The sequence below is a fragment of the Desmodus rotundus genome, chromosome 1 (assembly GCF_022682495.2).
Source record: "Desmodus rotundus isolate HL8 chromosome 1, HLdesRot8A.1, whole genome shotgun sequence".
NCBI lineage: Eukaryota > Metazoa > Chordata > Mammalia > Chiroptera > Phyllostomidae > Desmodus > Desmodus rotundus.
In genome coordinates this window covers 27,463,150-27,482,859 of record NC_071387.1, presented here as the reverse complement: position 1 = coordinate 27,482,859, position 19,710 = coordinate 27,463,150, and the positions used below count along the sequence as shown (strand labels likewise).

The following is a 19,710-nucleotide window of genomic DNA, read 5'->3' as shown; positions in this document are numbered from 1 at the left end:
CTTTTCTTGGGCTGACAAGGAATGAGCAGTAGGGATATAGATTTTCAAGACAGCAATTAGTTCATTTAATAAGTGTATATGGAATGGCTCCTGGGTGTCAGGCACTGTTCTAGAGCAAGGGGCACATTGTTGAATAAGAAAAGCACCTACCTTCTGGAGTCTACCTGCCACGAAGGAAAGAGAAGGTGAACCAATAATCGCAGTGATGCCTTTGGTGAGAGGAGGGGCTTTTTGTTTGTTTGTTTCTGGTTTTGTTTTTAAGGGGAGTTAATTAGGTAAGAAAGGAATACATATAGGGAAAAATATATTTCCTGCCAATTTTTAAAGTGTCACTTTTTAAAGTATAGGAACCTAAGAATATGTATGTATAGTTTGGCTTACAGAATGATCACAACTAAAATACATAAAGATGCAGGGAAAAGTAGCATTGTAAGGGGAGATAAAATGTTCTGAGTGTATTTGACACGTTTGGCCTGGACTGACAAGTGAGATAGAGAAAATACCAGATTCCGTGCTGCTATGAAAGTATCACATTGCTAAATTTTTTTAGGGCTGGTGTTCCCATTCTAATAACTTATTTTAGGCCTGGGCTCTGCCTGAAATCTGACCTGTATAGTCATCTTATTGCCTTATGAAATGTGTAGGCTCATTTCAGTTTGAATAACTTTCATTGTTGTTTGTAGCTCCAGATTCTCATTCCAGGTGCTTTGGTGAAATCACCATTAGATGTTAGGTGTCAGTAAATGTAACACTGTATCTTTCACTGAAAGCCGGATTTTTGAGGGATCAATTGTCCATGAAGGCTAGAATAAAAAGTTAGCATAAACAGGAAAAAAAGATTCATTTCTAAAATCCTTCTCTATTTGGCCTAAGTTTGATTGGAATGATCAATAAACAAGTATTTCCAGATTCTCTTTGGTGAACCCCAAACCTGCCTAGCCTTGAGAGAATAACACAGGGGAGCACCCAAGCAAAGATGGGGGGCTGGTTCTTCCAACTCCAGGTCCAGTATTCCTTGGTGAGGTTTTTATAAAGTGCTAGGCCATGCAGAGAAAGGATCTAAAATGTTTTGTTATACTTATTTTTTGCAACATTTAATATAGTTTTTATTTGTTTAATTGTTGTGTTTCTTTAAATCTTCAAGTAGAGGGGCTACTTGATTTGTCTTTTCCCTCAGCATTGGATGCTGACCCTCGATTCACCCCCAAGTGACTGGTGGCTGAGGATGTGTCTAATCTGGATCCAGAATACTGGACCATGGACTAGAATCACTGCAGGTGAAGCCCTGAGGGGCTGGCTGGAGCCTGGCAGGCCAGGCCTGCTGGCTTTCCTCCTTGCTGGGCTTCATCAGTGAAAACTGCACATGCAGGGCAGGCAGGGACGACATTTCCCTGTGTGCAGGATGCATGAAATGTGAGCCCAGCAGGGGTGGAGGCCTACAGAGGACCCTGGGTGAAAGCTAAGTGCTCTGGAGTATGGTGAGCAAATATTGGAAGCAGACAGATTATTGAGTAGTCAGCTACGATTGCAGGGAAGTCAGTGCAGTGCAGAAGGGAGCCATTAGGTCCCATTCCCAGGAAAAAGTTTACATCCTTTAGTCTTTTTCTCTCCATGTAACACACTATTTTAAAACAAAATAATGCTGAATCAAGGTCAAATTCTAGGCAATAACATCCTATCTGGTGTGATTAGCCACGTTTAGAATCATCACATGCAAGAGCCATCACATGGAGCATTCCCAGGATTGCTGATACTCTGGGCCATACTACACACCCTAGCAAATTTTTTAAAATGGAAATCATACAGTGTCTGCTGTCAAACCACAATGGACTTAAACTAGAAATCAATTACAGAAAGATAGCTGAATGCACGAGCCAGAAGGAATCTTAGGGATCAGCTCCTGCAGTTGCTTCCTACTTCAGAGGCAGAAACAGACCCAGAGAACTAAGTGACTTGTCCAGGGCTGCACAGCAAGTCAGTGCCGGACCCTGGAGGAGGGCCTCGTGACCTGCTGCCTCTACTCCTTGTCACTACTCATTGGAAGCTTCACATGAAGTGCTGGCAGCTTTCGAAAGTGGTTCTGCCCTGACTTTCAGCCTGCCCTTTGACAGTATATGGAATTAGATTCATATCAGAGGAGAAAGTGAAAAAAGTAAAATAAAATCCCATTTTTCTACTCTCCAGTTAAAAGAGGTGGTGAGAAGATCTGACCCCAGGATCAGACTGCCTGCCATCCTTAACTAAGCATGGAACTTTGCTCCATTATATCACAGAATAATCCAGGGCTTCTTAGAATCTGCACCCTGGGTGGGATTTTTGGGAACGGAGGATCCAGGGTTTTGAACTGGACTTGATCTTATAGGATCCTAGAAAGTCAGGGCTGAAAGGTAGAAACCTTCCCCCTTCTCATAAATATAGAAGCAGAGGGACAGTGAGAGTTTCAAGCATCACAACTGTTATCAGTATCATCACTGTCATCACTTGGGAAACACGTTCTCTGTGTCAGGCCCTTCGCATATATTATCACATTTACTCATCGCAAGAAAATACTGGGGAAGGTATGGTCCCGGTTTTACAGAGGAGGGAACTGCAGCTCAGAAAAGTGAAGTCATTCACCCAGATAACTAAAGCAGCAGAGCTACGTTATTTCACAAATTAGGGGACTGGACAAATCTAGAATTAAAGTAGCTCGGCTCCTTGTCTGATGTTTCTTTTGTTTTTTTATGATTCCTCTTGGGAAAGCTCAAAGAAAAAAAAAAAAGACCCAATTAAGATGAGTGCCTCATTTCCTCCTACCTAAGTAGGTCTCCAGTAAGGATCTGGCTGCTCTTTGGCTGTCTCCTCTCCAGCCAGGTTAGGGCATTGTGGCAAAGGTAGGCACTCCCTCGCCTCTCCTTTCATGGAACAATGTTCGACAACTGACTGAGGGTTAATCACGTGCCAGTCACTGTGTTGCTGACAAAACAGGGAGCCAAATGAACACATATCTGGAGACCTCCAATTAGAGCGAAGTAAAATGCTTTTGTAAAACTATACCACAGGCTACCGGCTAATGACATCAGACGTTATTAATAGCCAGGAGGGGCAGGACTGGAAACCACAGGCCACGTTTAAGTCTTGGCTGTACCGCTGTTGGTTATGTAACTCGGGGAAGTCTCTTAGCCCTCAGAGCTGCGCCAAGCCTCAGTTACCTTGTTTGTAAAGTAGGAATTAAAATTCATACCCCAGGAGATCAGGGATGTGACAGCAGGTGCAGCTCTTCGTGTGAGAGAAACGATGTGCGTACTTGCAGGAGGGTTTCTGCAGCTCTGTCCGTGCTGTTGGCTGTCTCTTCATTACTACCTTGCTGTGTCCATCTTTCTGCCTGAAGCAGGAAAGATTTTCTTCCTGTGATTCAGGCAAAACCCTGACTCTACCAGAATATTCAAAAGCTGGGGAGAGACTTTATTCCCATTCGTATCTTCCTTCTCCGGGGAACCCTCTAGATCAATTCTGTCCAGGAGAACGTTCCGCAGTGATAGAAATGCTCTACACCACATGTGGCTGTTAAGCTTGAAATATAGCTAGTGTGACTGAGGAACTGAATTTTTAATTTAATTTTCATTAATTTAAGTAGCCACAAGTCCTGAGTCTGATGGTGCGCAGCTCCCTGGGCCCTACCAAGGGGGCACCCTCCCCCACCCTTCCTGGTTTGTTTTGTCTCACGGAAATCCATCTACAACAAGCACGAATCATTCTCTTCTCTTATTCATTCATCCTGTCATCCCAAACTTCAGTGTGCATGAGAATCACCTGGAGATCTTGATAATACAGTTTCTTGGGCCTACTCTCAGAGTTTCCAGTTCTGTAGGTCTGGGGCAGGGCTTGAGATGTTCCTTTCTAGTACATTCCCTGGTGTTGCTGATGCTGCTGGTGCAGGGACCACCCTTGGAAACCATGCATTGATTAAGCATCCTGTGTGGAGGCAGCTGTGCTTTAGTGGAATCAGTAGATCCTGGAGGCTCACTCAGACACGAATCCCTGAGGTGTTGGTTCTCAACACCGGCTGCCCTTTGGAGGTGCCTGGGGAGTTTTTAAAAGTCCCCATAACCAGTCCTCAACCCAGACCAGTTAAATTGGAATCTCTGTGGTAATGACGCAGACATGAGTATTTTTTAAAGCTCCCCAGGCGATTGCAGTCAAGATTGAAAACCACTGCACTGATGGGACTTCCGCAGATTTCTTTGTCTATCAAGTGGTAACAAAATTCACTCTACATCGTGGGCCATTGTGAGAATCAGAGACTATGAATGCAAAAGGGTTGTGTAAACTGTGGGACCTAAAAGTAAAGATTCAGGCACAGACAGTCTTGGAAGAGCCCATTAGCAAATGATGCTGTCATCCCCGCCGAATTGCGATAACGCTGCTGTCTGCGGTTTGCTTCCTAGTACTGTCCCACTGACCAGGCCGCTGTGGGTACAGATGCGGAGCACGTACAACAGTTCTACGACCTTCTGACAGCCTCCATTGACGTATCCAGAAGCTGGGCAGAAAAGATCCCCGGATTTACTGATCTCCCCAAAGAAGATCAGACATTACTTATAGAATCAGCCTTTTTGGAGCTGTTTGTTCTCAGACTTTCCATCAGGTAATTACTATTATTATTTTATCTTCCTTCAGTCCCCTCCTTCCTTTGAAGAAGTTTGAAACCTGCTGTGTTTGCAAATGAGTCATCAGAGAGAAGTTTACCCAAGAAGGAAATATAAAATATGATCGGCATTTTAAAAACTGAGTAATGGGGGCCCTGGCAGGTAGCTCAGTTGTGCAGATCACCTTCCTGACACGCCAAGGCTGCGAGTTCGGTCTCTGATCAGAGCACAGTCAACTGTGGAATGGCAGGCCGATGCTCTCTCTCTTTCTCTAAAATCAAAAAATAAATAGTTAGAAAAAAACACTGCGTAGTGGGTAGTGCATTGGACTGGAAGCCAGGACTCCTGGGTTCTACCCGCAGTTCTACTACAGACTTGCTGTAAGACCCTCAGCAGGTCGCTTGCTTCATTGGAAGTTCGATTTCTTTCCCTGTAAAATGAGGAGGTTGGATCTGGTGACCTCTGAAGCTCCTTGTAACTCTAGCATTCTATGGTACTAGAAAGAGTCGCATGGTGCATAAGGTATTTCCTGGGAGCAAGTGTTTATTTTGAACAGTGCATTTACCTCATGGGTTTCTATGTACAAGTCACTGTTCTAGTGCACCAGATGTGGCTGTAAAGAGTTCCCACAGCTTCTCAACCCCCACCCAGTGTTTACTCCAAGAGAATAGCTCCTGGATCAAAAGATTTGGTTCAGCCTGTCAGACTCAATGATGCCAAAGACAAAGTGGAAGTTCTTTTTCCAAAAGCTGGAACCTGGGATGTCAGCCCATCTCATCAAGGCCACCTGTAGCATTTTAAATTCAATCTTCCTTGCTTCCTTACAGTTATGTGTTTTTAGGAGATGGTACCAACATTTCACCAAATATTATAGGAAAAAAGTCCCCTTTCCCCTTATTTTCTTCCTTGAGCGCCCCCTCCCCACAATTTCCTGCTGCGTTACCAGAAACCCTCATGTGAAGTGTTGATTCCCATGTGTCACTGCCCAGCTACTTTAGTGTGGAGCTCTCTTAGAGGAAGTCCAGAAACCTGCATTTCACCTTCTGCTCCAGCGATTCTGATGCCAGGGGTCTGAGGTCCAGGTTTTAAACTCTGAGATTGAGCCATTCTGTCCTTGAGCACATCTGTCGAGGAGACAGAGGTAGAGTTACAACTAGAGGGCCGGTAACTGGCATCCTTACAGCTAATCCGGTGTACGCAAGAGCCAAACCAGCGATGTGACTATCATCTATTAGGCAGGCAACTAAGGATGAAGTAAATGATTAGCTCCCTGTGGGCAGGCACTGAATACGCTGTATTCACCAAGCTGTCCCCAGTGCCTGGCTCTAGGAATGGCACGTACATGGTACTCAGGAAACACTTGACGAGTGAATGAATTGAATAAGCCATCTATCCAAGAGGCACAGTTAGAGAGATATTAAGTTGTTAGTGCAGTAGACTGAAAGAGATAACTATGTGGAAAGAGATTCGAAACTTCAAGGAAGGCTAAGATTCAAGTTGGGATCCCATAGGATTCAGGATTGATTACACCTAATACTCCTCTTGTGACCCGGGCACTGTGCACGGGCCTTCAGATCCTGTGTTGTATTGAATGCCCGCAACAATCTTAGGAAGTAGCCGTTAGAACTCCTTCCTGATTTATACATAAGGAAAAGGAAACTTAGAGAAAGTGAAGGAGCACCCAAGGCCCCCCTGGCTGAGAGGTGATGTCCACCTAGAAGTTCCAGGGTGCCTTTCATGAGAGAAGTATGGGATGTTTACGGACATAATATACATTATCGGCACAGATTTAGAAATAGCCCTCCGCAGCCCCACTGTTAAATCAGAGAAGGTAATATAAAATTAAAATTTGAGCCACTTTTTAGTTTGTGATCGACTTCCAGCACTTGCAGGGTCCTGGTGGTTTCAGAGTCTGTGCAATGGAATCACAGTATCTTGCCTCGGGCCTTATCAGTTTTTGACATTTAAGAAAACAAGGGAACCGCCTTGGTTCACTGCAGAGAGAGGCAGTGCGCTGAGCTTCACCTCCATAGTTCAGGAGCGCCTGCTCCTCAGTGTCCTGTCCCAGGGTGAGTCTGTGACAGAGTCTGGTGCTCACCAAGGAAGTTAGCATAGACAAGTGGCTGTGGTTGCGTATCCCAGGAACACAGTCTGGTCATCAAGGGTGTTCCGGCGGGTGTGACGGCACTGCGCCGGGTTCTGAACACCGCCCCACGGCTCTCTGGGTCCCTGTGCATTATGATATTGTCCCATTGGACAGACCGAATAGATCTATTTAATGTGTCTCTACCCCCGCGACTTTTCTCCTATAGGTCAAACACTGCTGAAGATAAGTTTGTGTTCTGCAATGGACTTGTCCTGCACCGACTTCAGTGCCTTCGTGGATTTGGGGAGTGGCTCGACTCCATTAAAGACTTTTCCTTAAGTTTGAAGAGCCTGAACCTTGATATCCAAGCCTTAGCATGCCTGTCAGCACTGAGCATGATCACAGGTAAGCACCGCCCTGCGGTCACCCGAAGTGACTGCACGCCCTTCCTCTCCCTTCCTGGGTTAAGGTGGACTGTGGCTTTGGCTGTCACACACACCAGAAGGTCAGGAAACCGATTGCCACTGTTCCGAAATCTGCTATGTTTAACCAGCTCAAACAAGCGACATATATCTGCAACTTGTTGTCATGAACCTCGAGGAAAGAGGACTCCTGTCGGGTTCCCGTTGTCAGCAAGCCCGGTATATGGAAATTGAATCTGCACGGGCACTCTGTTGGCAGTCAGACCTGCTGCTTCAGGGGGGTTTTCGCGTGGGGTTTCAAAGGAAGATTACTTTACCCAGCCCGTTCCTGTGGGGCAGAGGGGCAAGTCTCCCCTCTCCCCAGTCCTTGGCTATTGGCCCCCAGTAAAACCAAAGAATTAGACACACATAAAACACACATTTATTTATTTATTTATTTACAATGTATTTGACAGCTTTGGCAGAGGACCGAGGAAAATTTATAAACAGCAGAAATGGCTCAACTCAATAATTTTAAAAAGTTTAGAAACAAGCATAAAACATATTCAATTTTTATATGATACCGTTCTCTCCTTACGCGTCTCCCCCTTTCTATCTTTTGGGAGATAAAGGGTCCCAAGATGGAATGAGAGAGAACAAGAGAGAGTAAGGGGGAGAGCAGGAAAGAGGGTGAGAACTAGGGTAAGAGAGGAGGTGCCATCTCCCTGTGGCTGCTCCCGAGGCCCAAGGCCTGAGCGCCTTTTGTGCCTCGATACTTTCAGAGTTTCCAGTTTGATCGCATCTTTCTCGGCCAGCCTGGGGCCTGGGGAGGCAGTCCCGGCTGGTGGAGGCTCCAGAGGGGGCTGGCCAGAAGCACGACCTTGTGAGATCTATCTGAGGACCTTAAGCGGCTAGGCTGGTTCACCATTAAATGATTTACATGGAGGCGAAGGAAATTAAACGGCATGTGCTGGAGTAGGTATCACACACCCACTTGTTCCCTCAGTATTCCGAGTGGAACCTCGCTTCCTCGGGGTATTTGGTCCTGGCTGAGTAATTCCATTCCTCTTCCTATTTTTTTTTTAAATCCTCACCCAAAGATATATATTTATTGATTTAAGAGAAAGAGAGGGAGAGAAAAATATTGATGTGAGAGGGAAACATCGATGGGTCACCTCCTGTACGCGTCCTGACTGGGAATCGAACTTGCAACCTTTTGGTGTAAGGGATGATGCTCCAACTAACTGAACCACTTGGCCAGGGTGAAACTTCCTTCTTTTTGATGAGAGCTGCCAGGGACTTCCAAGGGAGTCATTAATGAAACAAAAATAAAGGCAGTCTCTAAGGGTATGGATTCTATTTAAAAGACTTGCAAACTGGGAGCACCTGAAGAAAAGAAGCACTTTCAAGGCACAAGCATACTACTCCGGCAGGACTGTAAGGCAATGCGTTCAAAGGCTGCCTTTCAACTAAAGTGCTTCAGCTCAACTTCAAAACCATTCAGCTCCTTCTAGGACAGTTAAACATTCAAAACTAGGGAGTATGGCATTTCGTTCATTTTTAAAAACAGAAACAAAACGTAGAGCCAGCCTTGGCTTCGGTAAATAAACCCAGTACGTTGCCACATCTCTATGGCAATCACATCTGTATAGTTAATCAACAAGCGTTCACTGATCTAGGCCCTCTGGCATTTCAGTGGGTGTTCAGAGGTGATAACACGCATCCCCGGAGGGTACACATGACACAAGGTGTTGAGGGCCATGATAGGAATGTGGGAGCGGGTACACAGTGCTGAGAGGCCAAAGGTGGGGGTAGTCTTCTCCACAGAGGTTCCAGGACCTGGTCTTTGATCAAAGGACACGATGTCGCCAAGCTGAAATGGAAGGAGCGAGATTTCTAGGCATAAGTAAAAGTTTGCTAAAGCCATTGACGATATGTTTCAGGAAGGCTATGTCTGAACAGAGCAGAGTGATGGGAAACGAGACTGCTTTGTCATGATAAGTAAGGGTGGGGTAGGACCCAAAGAACCTTTCACACCCAGGTGAGATGGTTGGAGTTTATCTTGAGGGGATCTGCGGGGACCCACACAAAGTTTTGACCAGAGGAGCATCGTGGCGAAGCTTGCGTTTTAGAAAGATCTACCCTGACAGCTGGTGTTGAGCACAAATTGTAGCAGAAAAGAGACTAAGAGGGAAAAGGCCCATACAGGTGTGAGAGCTGTAGTTTAGGAGGAGGGCCCGAGGTCTGTGTCTTGTTGTTGTTGTTGTTTTACTCTTCAAGTAAATATTAATAGACAACTGTGAGGTCAGGCAGTCCCAACCTGGAGCGACTGGACAGAGCAGGGATGCGGAGAAGGCGGTGCCAGTCCTGTCTGCACCGGCATTTGCCGTGTGTCCTGTGGTGACGGCCGCTCAGCCCACCGCCAGTCACGTGGAGACTTGCTCAGGGAGGAGGCCATTTGGCATGGTGGAAATAGCGTGGACTGGGGAACCCAGCTTCTCCCCCAGGTTTTCACCTGGGGTCCCATATTTAATAAGTTAAGTGCCATTGGGTAATGTGTTTTATTTCTCCGAACTTTGGTTCTCCCATTTTTGAAAGGGGGTAACAGCATCCATCCATCCCATGAGGTGGCAGTAAAGATTACATCAAATTAGGTTTGTGATGCAGCCAACCGGGTTTCAGAAGAGGCATTCAATTCACCTGTGTTCTGTCCTGGAGGGATGGTGACGGGACTCCCTCACATTAGGCACATGCCCACCCCTTGCCCTTGGGAACCCGTGCAGTCCATAATCAGTCTCAGTGACATGAGGAAACAGGTGGTGGCCTCGGAAGGCAGTATGTTTGGTGAATGTCTTCTTGGGTGTTTGAGGGAGCTCAGAGAAGGACATGATATAAAAGGAATTAAGCTGCACTTAAAATGCACGAAGTCTTTTACGGCGGAGTTCAGTTCCTGCCCTCAGTCCTGCTGGCCTGTGCAGAGCGGGCTGTGTTAGGTGCTGTGGTTATAACATACATAACCCCCTCTTTTCTCATTTCTGGACCTTACAGTACTCTTTTTATGATTTGCTGGTTGGGAGGGGGTTTGAACTGTGTGAAAGCATCAGGAAGTGGCAGAAAAGGCAATGCCTGGGAAACAGCAGTGTGCATTGTTCTGGATATTAATTTTCATTTGAATATGGGCTCCCATGAAATCTTGACTTCTGAATAAGCTCCATTGATCAATCGTAAAGGGTGACTGTGGAGTATCACTTGGGCTATTGGCATCAGAAAACACACAACCCAAAACTGTCTGTTCCAAAACCACACAGAACTCATGAAAAGGAAACGGGGTCTTAGAAGTCTGACCAGTCTTGCTTGCAGGAAAATTAAGCATCTGGACAGCACTGAGAGTTTGCACAAATGTGGCTTTTTTTTCTAATTCTTTTTTTCTTCTTCCTCCACCTCTCTCTTTGTGAAAAGTGGGGTGGTGAGGTGGGGCAGGAAATGGTCTCTTTCGGATTGCTGTCCTTCCCTACAGTAAAAGGGGGTTCCCCACAGCTGTGGTTGTTCAATGCTTTTAGGTCCCCCATTCATCTGCCCTAACCATTCCTTTTTGCCAGTGCCACATCCCTTACAGAGAGGAATAAAAATGCTTTGCTTCTGATAGGGTAGTAATGAGGTGATATCTAGTTGCAGTTAATTAGGATTAACAAATAAGGAGTCCCCCCAAAGTTCATGTGGAATTACCATTTTACCAGTACCCGTTCACTGAACAAATATTGAGGGAGTCAGGTGCAGTGTGGGTCTCCAGCAATGGATGCATCCTGTGTCAGAGAGTAGATGGCCCAGGAGGAAGTCATATCTGATCTTGATGCAAGGAACTCGAGGTATGGGGCTTAGTGCTCAGGACCTTAAAAGGGGCAGACTCGGTGCAGGGGAAGTCCAGACTACTGTTGGCCTTTTAGGGGTGCAGAAAGACCGAGGTGCTGGTCACGAATGGCTTCCCAAGGAGGTGATATCTAGATACGGCAAGATATAGAGGAAGATATAGAGGAAGGACATTGCAAATCAAGGAAACAGCATAGCAAGGTCGTGGCAGTGGAACACTTTAGCACATTTTGGGCAAAAGCAGATACAATAGAATTGCATCAACTATTTGTTAAGTCACGTATATAATCTCAATAGCAAGAAGAGAAAAAATTAAAGAGTGCAGGCTGTTGTCCTCAATGACTATGTGTCCTGGAGTGAGCATGACAGTGAATCCACGTGGGTCCTGGTCTCTCTGCTTCCGGTGTCTCTCCTGTGTAGGAGGCTTGGTGTTGGACAGTGGGCAGACACGGTCTCCGCCTCCACGGAGCTGACGTTTAAAGGAAGAGGCAGGCAATTCACATAAATATCTGATTTCAACCTGTACATCCTTCAGAGAGAAAAAATAGAAAAAAGAATCTAGACCAGGACTAAAAGGGAAAAGCTTCCTTCAAGAAATATTTGATCTGTGATTTAAGAATGAGTAGATTTTAATTAGAGGAGGAATGGAAAAACATGAGCACGGACCTAAGTGGCTCTGTTATTTCACTCGATCTCTCTCCCTTCCGTCTCTCTCTCTCTCCTCCTTCTCTCTCATTCCCTCACTTTCTCTCCTTACTCTCCTTCTTCTCTGCTCCTCTTCCTTGCTCCCCTTCCTCTCTCTCTTAGAGGAGGTATTTATGGCGTGGACAGCTAAAATGCACAGGAATCCAACGGTGTCTGTAGATGCTAATGCCACCCAGGTTAGGAGTGTGATCTGTTGTCTGTTTGCTCACCGCTTTAACCCCGGTGGCTATAACATGGCCTGGCACAGAATAGGTACTCAATAAATATTTGTTAAAGGAAGTCATTAATCAATTAGTTAACTAGGTACACAGAAAGTAGGAGGGAATTACAGGGAGCTGAGTCATCTCAGAACAAGGAGGGACATTCTAACATAATGTTCAAGGCAGCCTGGTGTAATAGAAATATCTCTGAACTTGGAGTGAAAGAAATTAACAACCTGTTAATTTTGACCATGGGCAAGTCACTTAACTCTCTGAGCCTTACCTGATCTATTAAATAAAGATTATCTTTGTCCTGCTTTATTCAAAGGATTGTAAGGTTGTGAGTACACGAAACACAGAGTTTATTCTTGTATTATTTTTTAGTATTTATTGCACTATTTTCCATTTGAATAACTGTAAACCTACTTTTGCCCACCCTTGTATTTTATTATCAAACAAAATAACGAATCCTAGTCCAGCTGGTGCAGGGTATTCTCTGTAATATCTTGTACTGGAGGTTCTTGTCTTAGGCGGGAGTTTCAGATGCTTTCTGATTTATATGTACTTGGTCTGACACGTAAATTCATTACTTAACCAATTCCGTAAGTTGTATTTTAAAGCTTGAATACATAAAGCTGAGTTAAAATACTGAAATACTAGGGAAAAAATAAGGTAGATCAAAATGCAAAAGATACAGAGAAGCTTGTTCTGTTTAATGGCGGACAAAGATCTTAAACTAACATCTGTGTATAATTCTCTAAGAAGGGGAAAAATTCAAATGCCTGATTTCCTCCAGAATTTGTGAACTCTCTGAATATCGGTTCTGCAGCCATGTTTACCAAGCTGCAAGAAGAAAGGGGGTCCCTTAAACTAAAACGTCAGTGATTGGGCTTTTGAGGAATTTCAAATTAGCAGGAAGCCCATAGACACTTAGTGACTCCCTAGTGATTTGAAAACCTTGCTGGCTGCTGGCAGTACTTTGCATGGAGACTGAATTTTATCTCAGCCCTTTGGAAAAAGTAAAGAAGCCACAAATCCAGTAGCTGTTCAAAACAACAAAGAAGGTGCCTTTGGCTTCTAACAGGAGTGTCTCTGAATTCCTCAAGGAATTCCAGGCCCAAGGTTGATCCAGCTGGCAGGAGGTATCGATCTTCACTTGAATTCACTGAATAAATAATGGTTGCCATAGTTATTGAGCAGTCACCACTGGTTGGAGAGCAGGGAAAACTCCCAGGCACCTTTTGTGAGTTTGGCCATGAGAAAGTCTGGTTACGAGGCTCCATAATCAACCCCCTCCCGAAATCCAGCCAATCACATTGCTCAATTTCTTTATTCTGATAATGGATATGGGATCTTGAATATAGTTCAAGACATGAGGCACTGAAAGGAAAGGAAAGCTTAAAACAATGGCTTGGTGTTTTATTCAGGAAGAAGCATCTCTCCCTGGGTTACGAACCTAATCTGACATATCTCAGTATTAATAGGATGTACTAGCAACAAGATAATTGTGTGATCAAGTTATAGCTGCTAGAGGGCTCCACAGAGGACCAAATTCTCATTTGCTCTATTTTAACATGGTTTATTCTACAAACAGCATTAGCCTGGAAATTTTAAAAGAAAGAGTTATCGGACAATCTCATAAATATTTTCACTTTTCTGTTTTCTTTCCTCCTCTGTATGCGGAAATAATTTTTACATAGATGTAATCACAGCTTAGATGCCATTTTATGTTCTATTCTCTATTTAATGTGATGTTATGTATTTCTCCACGTTGTTTCTTAGCCTTAGTATTGGTCCTTTCTGGTGTCTACAGAATCTTCCATTACATGGACATACTATCTTTTGCTTAATAGTTCCTCTGTTCTTCCCCTCTTTATCTTTACTGGTTTTTAAAATAGATAATGCTATCCAAAATGTCACCGTGCATACAGTTTCCTTCTTCTGTTGAGTTTTTCCTTCAGATAAATTCCCATGAGTGGTATTACTTGGTCAGAGGTTATGAACATTTTATAGCTCTTAAAATATACTGCCAAGTTTGCAGTCTGCCTTTTTTTTTTTTTTCTTTTTGCTTTGGGGGGAAAATAAAACTTTAGGCAGAACACCACTGCAGGCTGGATTACTCTTGAAGTTCACTCCTGAGTGCATGTATTGAGTAAAGGTAAGCCAGAGAGGACAGATTTGCATCTGGGTGCTGATGAGCTAATAGTTTCCTGGAGAAAGCATAATTATATACTGCAAAGCTTAGGGGATTTTATTGCCTTTTTTTTTTTTGACCCTGCAGTTGCCAAGCATGGCCACGTGTCAGGCATCGTCTTAGGGGCTGACCGTAGCACAGGTTGAGAGAACACTTTCATGCAGCGTCATCTCAGCTGAGCCTCACAATAACCTATGGCAGTGGGTTTTGTTACAATCGCACTCTTTCTTTTGATTTATTGTGTGATACTTTAGACACACAGAAAGGAAAGAAGAATACCACAAAGACTTATATAGCTATCCATTTTTTCCTAGGACAACATAAAGGCTCAGGGAGATTAGGTCACACCACTAGGAAGTAATAGAACCAAAACTGGAACTTGGGTCTGGCTCCAAACCCCATGCCTTTTCTCTGTGTTTTGTTGCATTGAGACGAGACGTCTGCACGTTACAATCCATTGAGATGCTGCTGGCAATTTTCATAGTTGGACTTGAATATAATTATAACACCTCAAAGCTGGGAGGGACTTTAGAGGTCATTTAATCCACCCTCCTTCTTAAGATGGCTCCTAGAGAGGGAAAAACTCACCGAAATCATACACGGTCAGCCCAGCTGGGGAAGAATGCAGGCCTCCTGGTGTTTGGGCCTCCTTTAACTTCAGATAAGAGAAGAAAAAAGTGTCTGGATGGTTGCTTTGTTTTTCTGATGATTTTTGCTACAGGGAAGTAACTTTTCTCACAAAAATATTCCCAACTGAAAAAATTAATGTGGGGAAACTAGAAACTAAAATATGATTTCCCCCTGGGTGTATGTCTTTCACCTCTCATGAATTATTATTTTACATCTAGGACATACTGAGAGAGGAAAACTTGGACTGAGATAACTGGGGCCAGGGAAAGACATCATGAAAACTTTGAGAGGACGGGGCCAAGGTCTTGTCTCAGGAAAGGCTCTGATATCCACACGCTGAGGGAGCGAAGTAATTGGTACCGGATGGCAGGCTCCTTTCTCACTACAGGGAGGGGTAACTTTGCTCTGGAGCAAGAGGAAAGAGTCTGCCGTAGAAGACAGGGTTCAAATCCCAGCTTTTAGCAGCTGCGTGACTCCGGGAAAGTCACTTAACCTTGTACATAAGAGACCGTGATATTTAACAAGGGGATCATTCTATATATTGTTTTATAGAAAGTAGCGTACTGGTACTCATGTCTAGCTACACTATAAAATGCCTCCTCCTGGGCCTCCTCCCCCTTTGACTCTGCTGTCCACATGGCAGGAGGACATGTATATTTTGTACAGACTGCCCAGTACAGACTGCCTGGTACGGGCCCATAGGTGTTTCAAGGGGTGAAAACAAGGAAAAGGAAAACTGGATTTTTTTCAATGCTGGTCCTCATGAAAGCACAAGAGTTCACTTTGGTTTGGGTCTCGCCAGGCAGCCCTTGCATTAGCCAATGGAACTTGCAGCCTCCCCGACCAAGGGAGTCTGTCAAGATGGGAACATTCGTTCATTGCCCGGATGTGACTCTGGGTCACTCTGAAAATGAGTTGCCCCCTGACAGGGCTTTTGTAAGACCTTGCTAGGATAAGCTGAGTGAAATGATAACCATCCTATCACTCATTCAGTGTGGCCATGTGCAGGAACCCTGTAGCGGAACTGTCCGCTTCATCTGCATCATTCCCCTAAGTTGGGCTGTCCAGAAACCCTGAACTGCATTGTTGGTATCTTTGTTTCATGAGGAAACCAGGGCTGAGAAGTTAAGGGACTTACTCAAGGGTCCACAATGAGTGACAGCCTGGGATTTAAACCCTGGTGCCGTTTGATACCAAAGGGCATGACCTCCCACTAAGAGGGAGGGCACTTGGATTGTGAAATGCCATCCAACTGGCAGAATGGCACACAGGCCTCCATGAGGGATTCAAAGTTTCTTAAGGTGTAACTGCCTCCTAAACTTGACCTTTTCTATGCCTCTGCAGAACGACATGGGTTAAAAGAACCAAAGAGAGTGGAGGAGCTATGCAACAAGATCACAAGCAGCTTAAAAGATCACCAGAGTAAGGGACAGGCTTTGGAGCCCACCGAGCCCAAGGTCCGGGGTGCCCTGGAAGAACTGCGGAAGCTCTGCACCCTGGGCCTCCAGCGCATCTTCTACCTGAAGCTGGAAGACCTGGTGTCTCCACCTTCCATCATCGACAGGCTCTTCCTGGACACCCTGCCTTTCTGAGTGGGGGCAGCCTGAGCAGGGAGCCGCGTCGTCTGCTAGCACCTGCTTGCTAAGCGGCAGAGGGATGGGTCTGCACACCTCCCATGCCTGTCCATCCTTAAGAGAAAAAGCAGCTCCTGACAAAAAGAAAGACTTTTTTTGTTGTTTGTTTCTGGCACTTTTCTTTACAACCTAAAGCCAGAAAACTTGCAGAGTATTGTGTTGGAGTTGTGTTTTATATTTAGGCTTTGGGGTTGGGGTGGGAGGGGGTTATAGTTCATAAGGGTTTTCTAAGAAACTGCTAACAAAGCACTTTTGGACGATGCTATCCCAGCAGGGGGAGAAAAAAAAAAGGGTAATATAACTGTTTTAAAACTGTTTCTGGGGAATACAATTATAGTTGCTTTATATTTAAAAACAAGAACAGCCAAGGGTTGTTTGCCAGGGTAGGACCTGTCCTGAGAGGATCGCTTCCGAACACACTTCCTTCAGCAAGGGTACCCAGGTGGTGCAAACAAGGCCCACATTCCCCGCGCTTCATTTCTTTCTTCCTTTATTGTAACAAACGGTGAAAGACGGAGGGTAGATAACCTATAAATGAGACATAGCAAAATGATAACGGCTGTTTGCTTCCATATACAAGTGCAATTTTTAAAGTGCTGTCTTACTAAGTCTTGTTTATGAACTCTCCTTTATTTTATATGGAAGTAAAAAGGAGGCAGTCAAGTTAGCAAATGACAGATGCTAATTTCCTAGCAGAGGCTTTGTCCACCTGCCCCGTAGAACCCTTCCGAGGTATGGTCCCACCAAGATTTCAGGCCATTCTTAGTGAATCCAGATCCCAACCCTGACTGTCCAGCTGTCCTGAAGGGGGCTCGGTTTATGAGACAGACCACATACAATGGCTTTGGTTGTGTTCTATCCAGAGTTCCCTAAACTTGCTTCAGTTATAGCAACTGACTGACACATTCATTCAGAAGCCCAGGAGCATTTAGTGAGTCTCAAGTGATTGATCCCTAGATAAGAACATGCAAATAAATAAGAACTGGATCATACAGGGTAAACACCAGGGGTAACAAGGTTTTTTAAATATATATAATTTAATTTTTGTTATCGGTTGAAGAGACAATTTTGGTGAGCAAGCAAGTCTTATTTTTTAAAAAATAGTATGAATGTGAGTACTAGAAAGGGTTAGTGGGCTGCGTTTCAACATTCCGTGTTCGTACTCCCTTTTGTATGTTTATACTGTTAATGCCATATTACTATGAGATAATTTGTTGCATAGTGTCCTTATTTGTATAAACATTTGTATGCACGTTATATTGTAATAGCTTTGCCTGTATTTATTGCAAGACCACCAGCTCCTGGAAGCTGAGTTACAGAGTACTGAAATTGGGTGTTCACAGTGGCTTGGATACGCCAATTAGAAATTAAATAAGCAAATATATATAAATATAGCAGGTTACATATATATTTATAATGTGTCTTTTTATTAACCATTTGTACAATAAATGTTACTCCCCATGCAGTTATTTTTGGTTCATTTGCAGTGACTTTTAAGGCAGTACTGTTTAGCACTTTGATATTAAAATTTTGCTTATGTTTTGCTAAATTCAAATAACGTTTGAAGATTTTTAGGTCTAAAAGTCTTTATATTATATATTCTGTATCAAGTCAAAATATCTTTGGCCATTTTTGCTAAGCCACAAACTTTGAATGTCAAACTGATGTCACAGTAGTTTTTGTTAGCTTTAAATCATTTTCGCTTTAGTCTTTTTAAAGGAAAGATAACAAAACTATGCTGTTTATATTGTCATTAACTTATCAATCAAACAAATGCCAAATGAATTGCCTAATCGCTGCAAAAAGTAACCCAGATAGCAAACACTGTTTTTTCCAAGAGTCATTCTGATATTTGATCATATATTATGTTTGTGTGAACTTTTATGAAAGATTATTATTTTTATATCAAGATGATAGGATCTGGCATGTTAGTCTCTAGGAAGTTAGACTTGGAAGAGGGCTGACTTGTCAACTAGTCCACCCCCACCCTGAAATTCATACAGGAGAAAATCCGGGGCCCATCAAAGGGTAGTTACCCAAGGTCAAATGGCTAGTACCAGAATCAAGACTAGGACCTAATTCTCCTTTCATCATCTTCTTACTCGACTTACTGCATCTATAGGAAAACAGGCTTTTAAAAATAACCAGTAAAGCTTACATTTTATCTGATGATAACCATGAGTAAAGTAGTACTTTTGCATTAATTTTTTCAGCTTATATGCAAACATAATAAATGTTTTTAAATATCAGGAAAGCTAACATTTCATGTAAGGTATCAATAGCTTCAGACCAAATTCAAGTTGAATTTGAATACATTAGAAGTGCTGTGCATACATAATCCTTTCGTGCACCATTAGTATTGGAAAGTCCGTCCTTGTTTTTTTGTCATGTCTGAAAACAACAACAACAAAAACAGAGCCCCGGAGGAACGCTGTTACTTTTTATTTTTACACCCATCAGATTTAAGGAAAAGACTTTGTAACTACCGTATTGATTGGTCGGAAGAAATAAAGAAGGTTTTTAGTTATTGGCCCAGACACGAGTGCTGAAAATAAAGATGACAGCCAGTGCTCTTCTGTCTTCCCTATGTGTTACAGCTCCGAGAGCCTCCCGAGTCATCTATCAGTCCACCTCCCTTTCTTTGTCTTAATATTGACACACAAGTTTATACAGTGGATGACCAAACTAGCGCAGAAGAGGACAGCAAGAATTAAAGCAGGTGATGCTTCCCTTGTGGGAGAGCTCTCTCAGTGAGAACTTGCCTTCTGTGGGCGGAAATCAGGAATCCACCAGCTGTTAATGGAGAGTGCCTTGCTTTTATTTCAGACAGCAGAGTTTTCCAGAGTTACTCTGCTCCTCAAATGGCATTGCTCTTTAGTATGTGTTAACCTGTGATTTGAAAGAAATGCTCTTGTATATTAACAATGTACATTTAAATGATTAAATTAAATTACATTTTATCAATGGCTGCTGGTGTGTTGAATAAGCATGCTTCATTTAACAGTGTTTTCTTAATCATTTATTTAATAGTATTTGCTGTGAACTCTTAAGCACATCCCCAAATGGATTTTTTAAAAAGCTTACTAATGCTGAAAAATTAATAGGCATTCCAATTGGAAATATATTAAACCTCACTGATTGGGAAGAAGGACATTCTAAATTCAATAACCATTCATTGACTACTTCCTGCTTGCAAAGCACTGCTGGGTGCTTTTAGGAGATACAAATGCACAGTGGACGAAGCTGCTTTTCTTTCAACTGCATGTAACTTAATGGAGCTAACAATTTGTTGTCCGAGTGTATTCTTTAGGGGTATGAAGGACTGAGTTCTACATCAAGATGATGGGATATCAATTGTTTGTGAA

The 19,710-nt window shown here is 43.6% G+C and overlaps 1 protein-coding gene across 1 annotated transcript in view; it reads left to right on the top strand.

Moving 5' to 3' along the window:
- NR4A3 (nuclear receptor subfamily 4 group A member 3) overlaps positions 1-19,249 on the top strand; it is a 35,851-nt gene extending 16,602 nt beyond the window's left edge. The window contains exons 6-8 of the mRNA XM_053922254.1: positions 4,428-4,627; positions 6,941-7,119; positions 16,056-19,249. Of these exons, the coding sequence (XP_053778229.1) occupies positions 4,428-4,627; positions 6,941-7,119; positions 16,056-16,303 (627 nt within the window). The 3' untranslated portion in view covers positions 16,304-19,249. The remainder of the gene's footprint in view (positions 1-4,427; positions 4,628-6,940; positions 7,120-16,055) is intronic.
- The last annotated feature ends 461 nt before the right edge of the window (positions 19,250-19,710 follow it).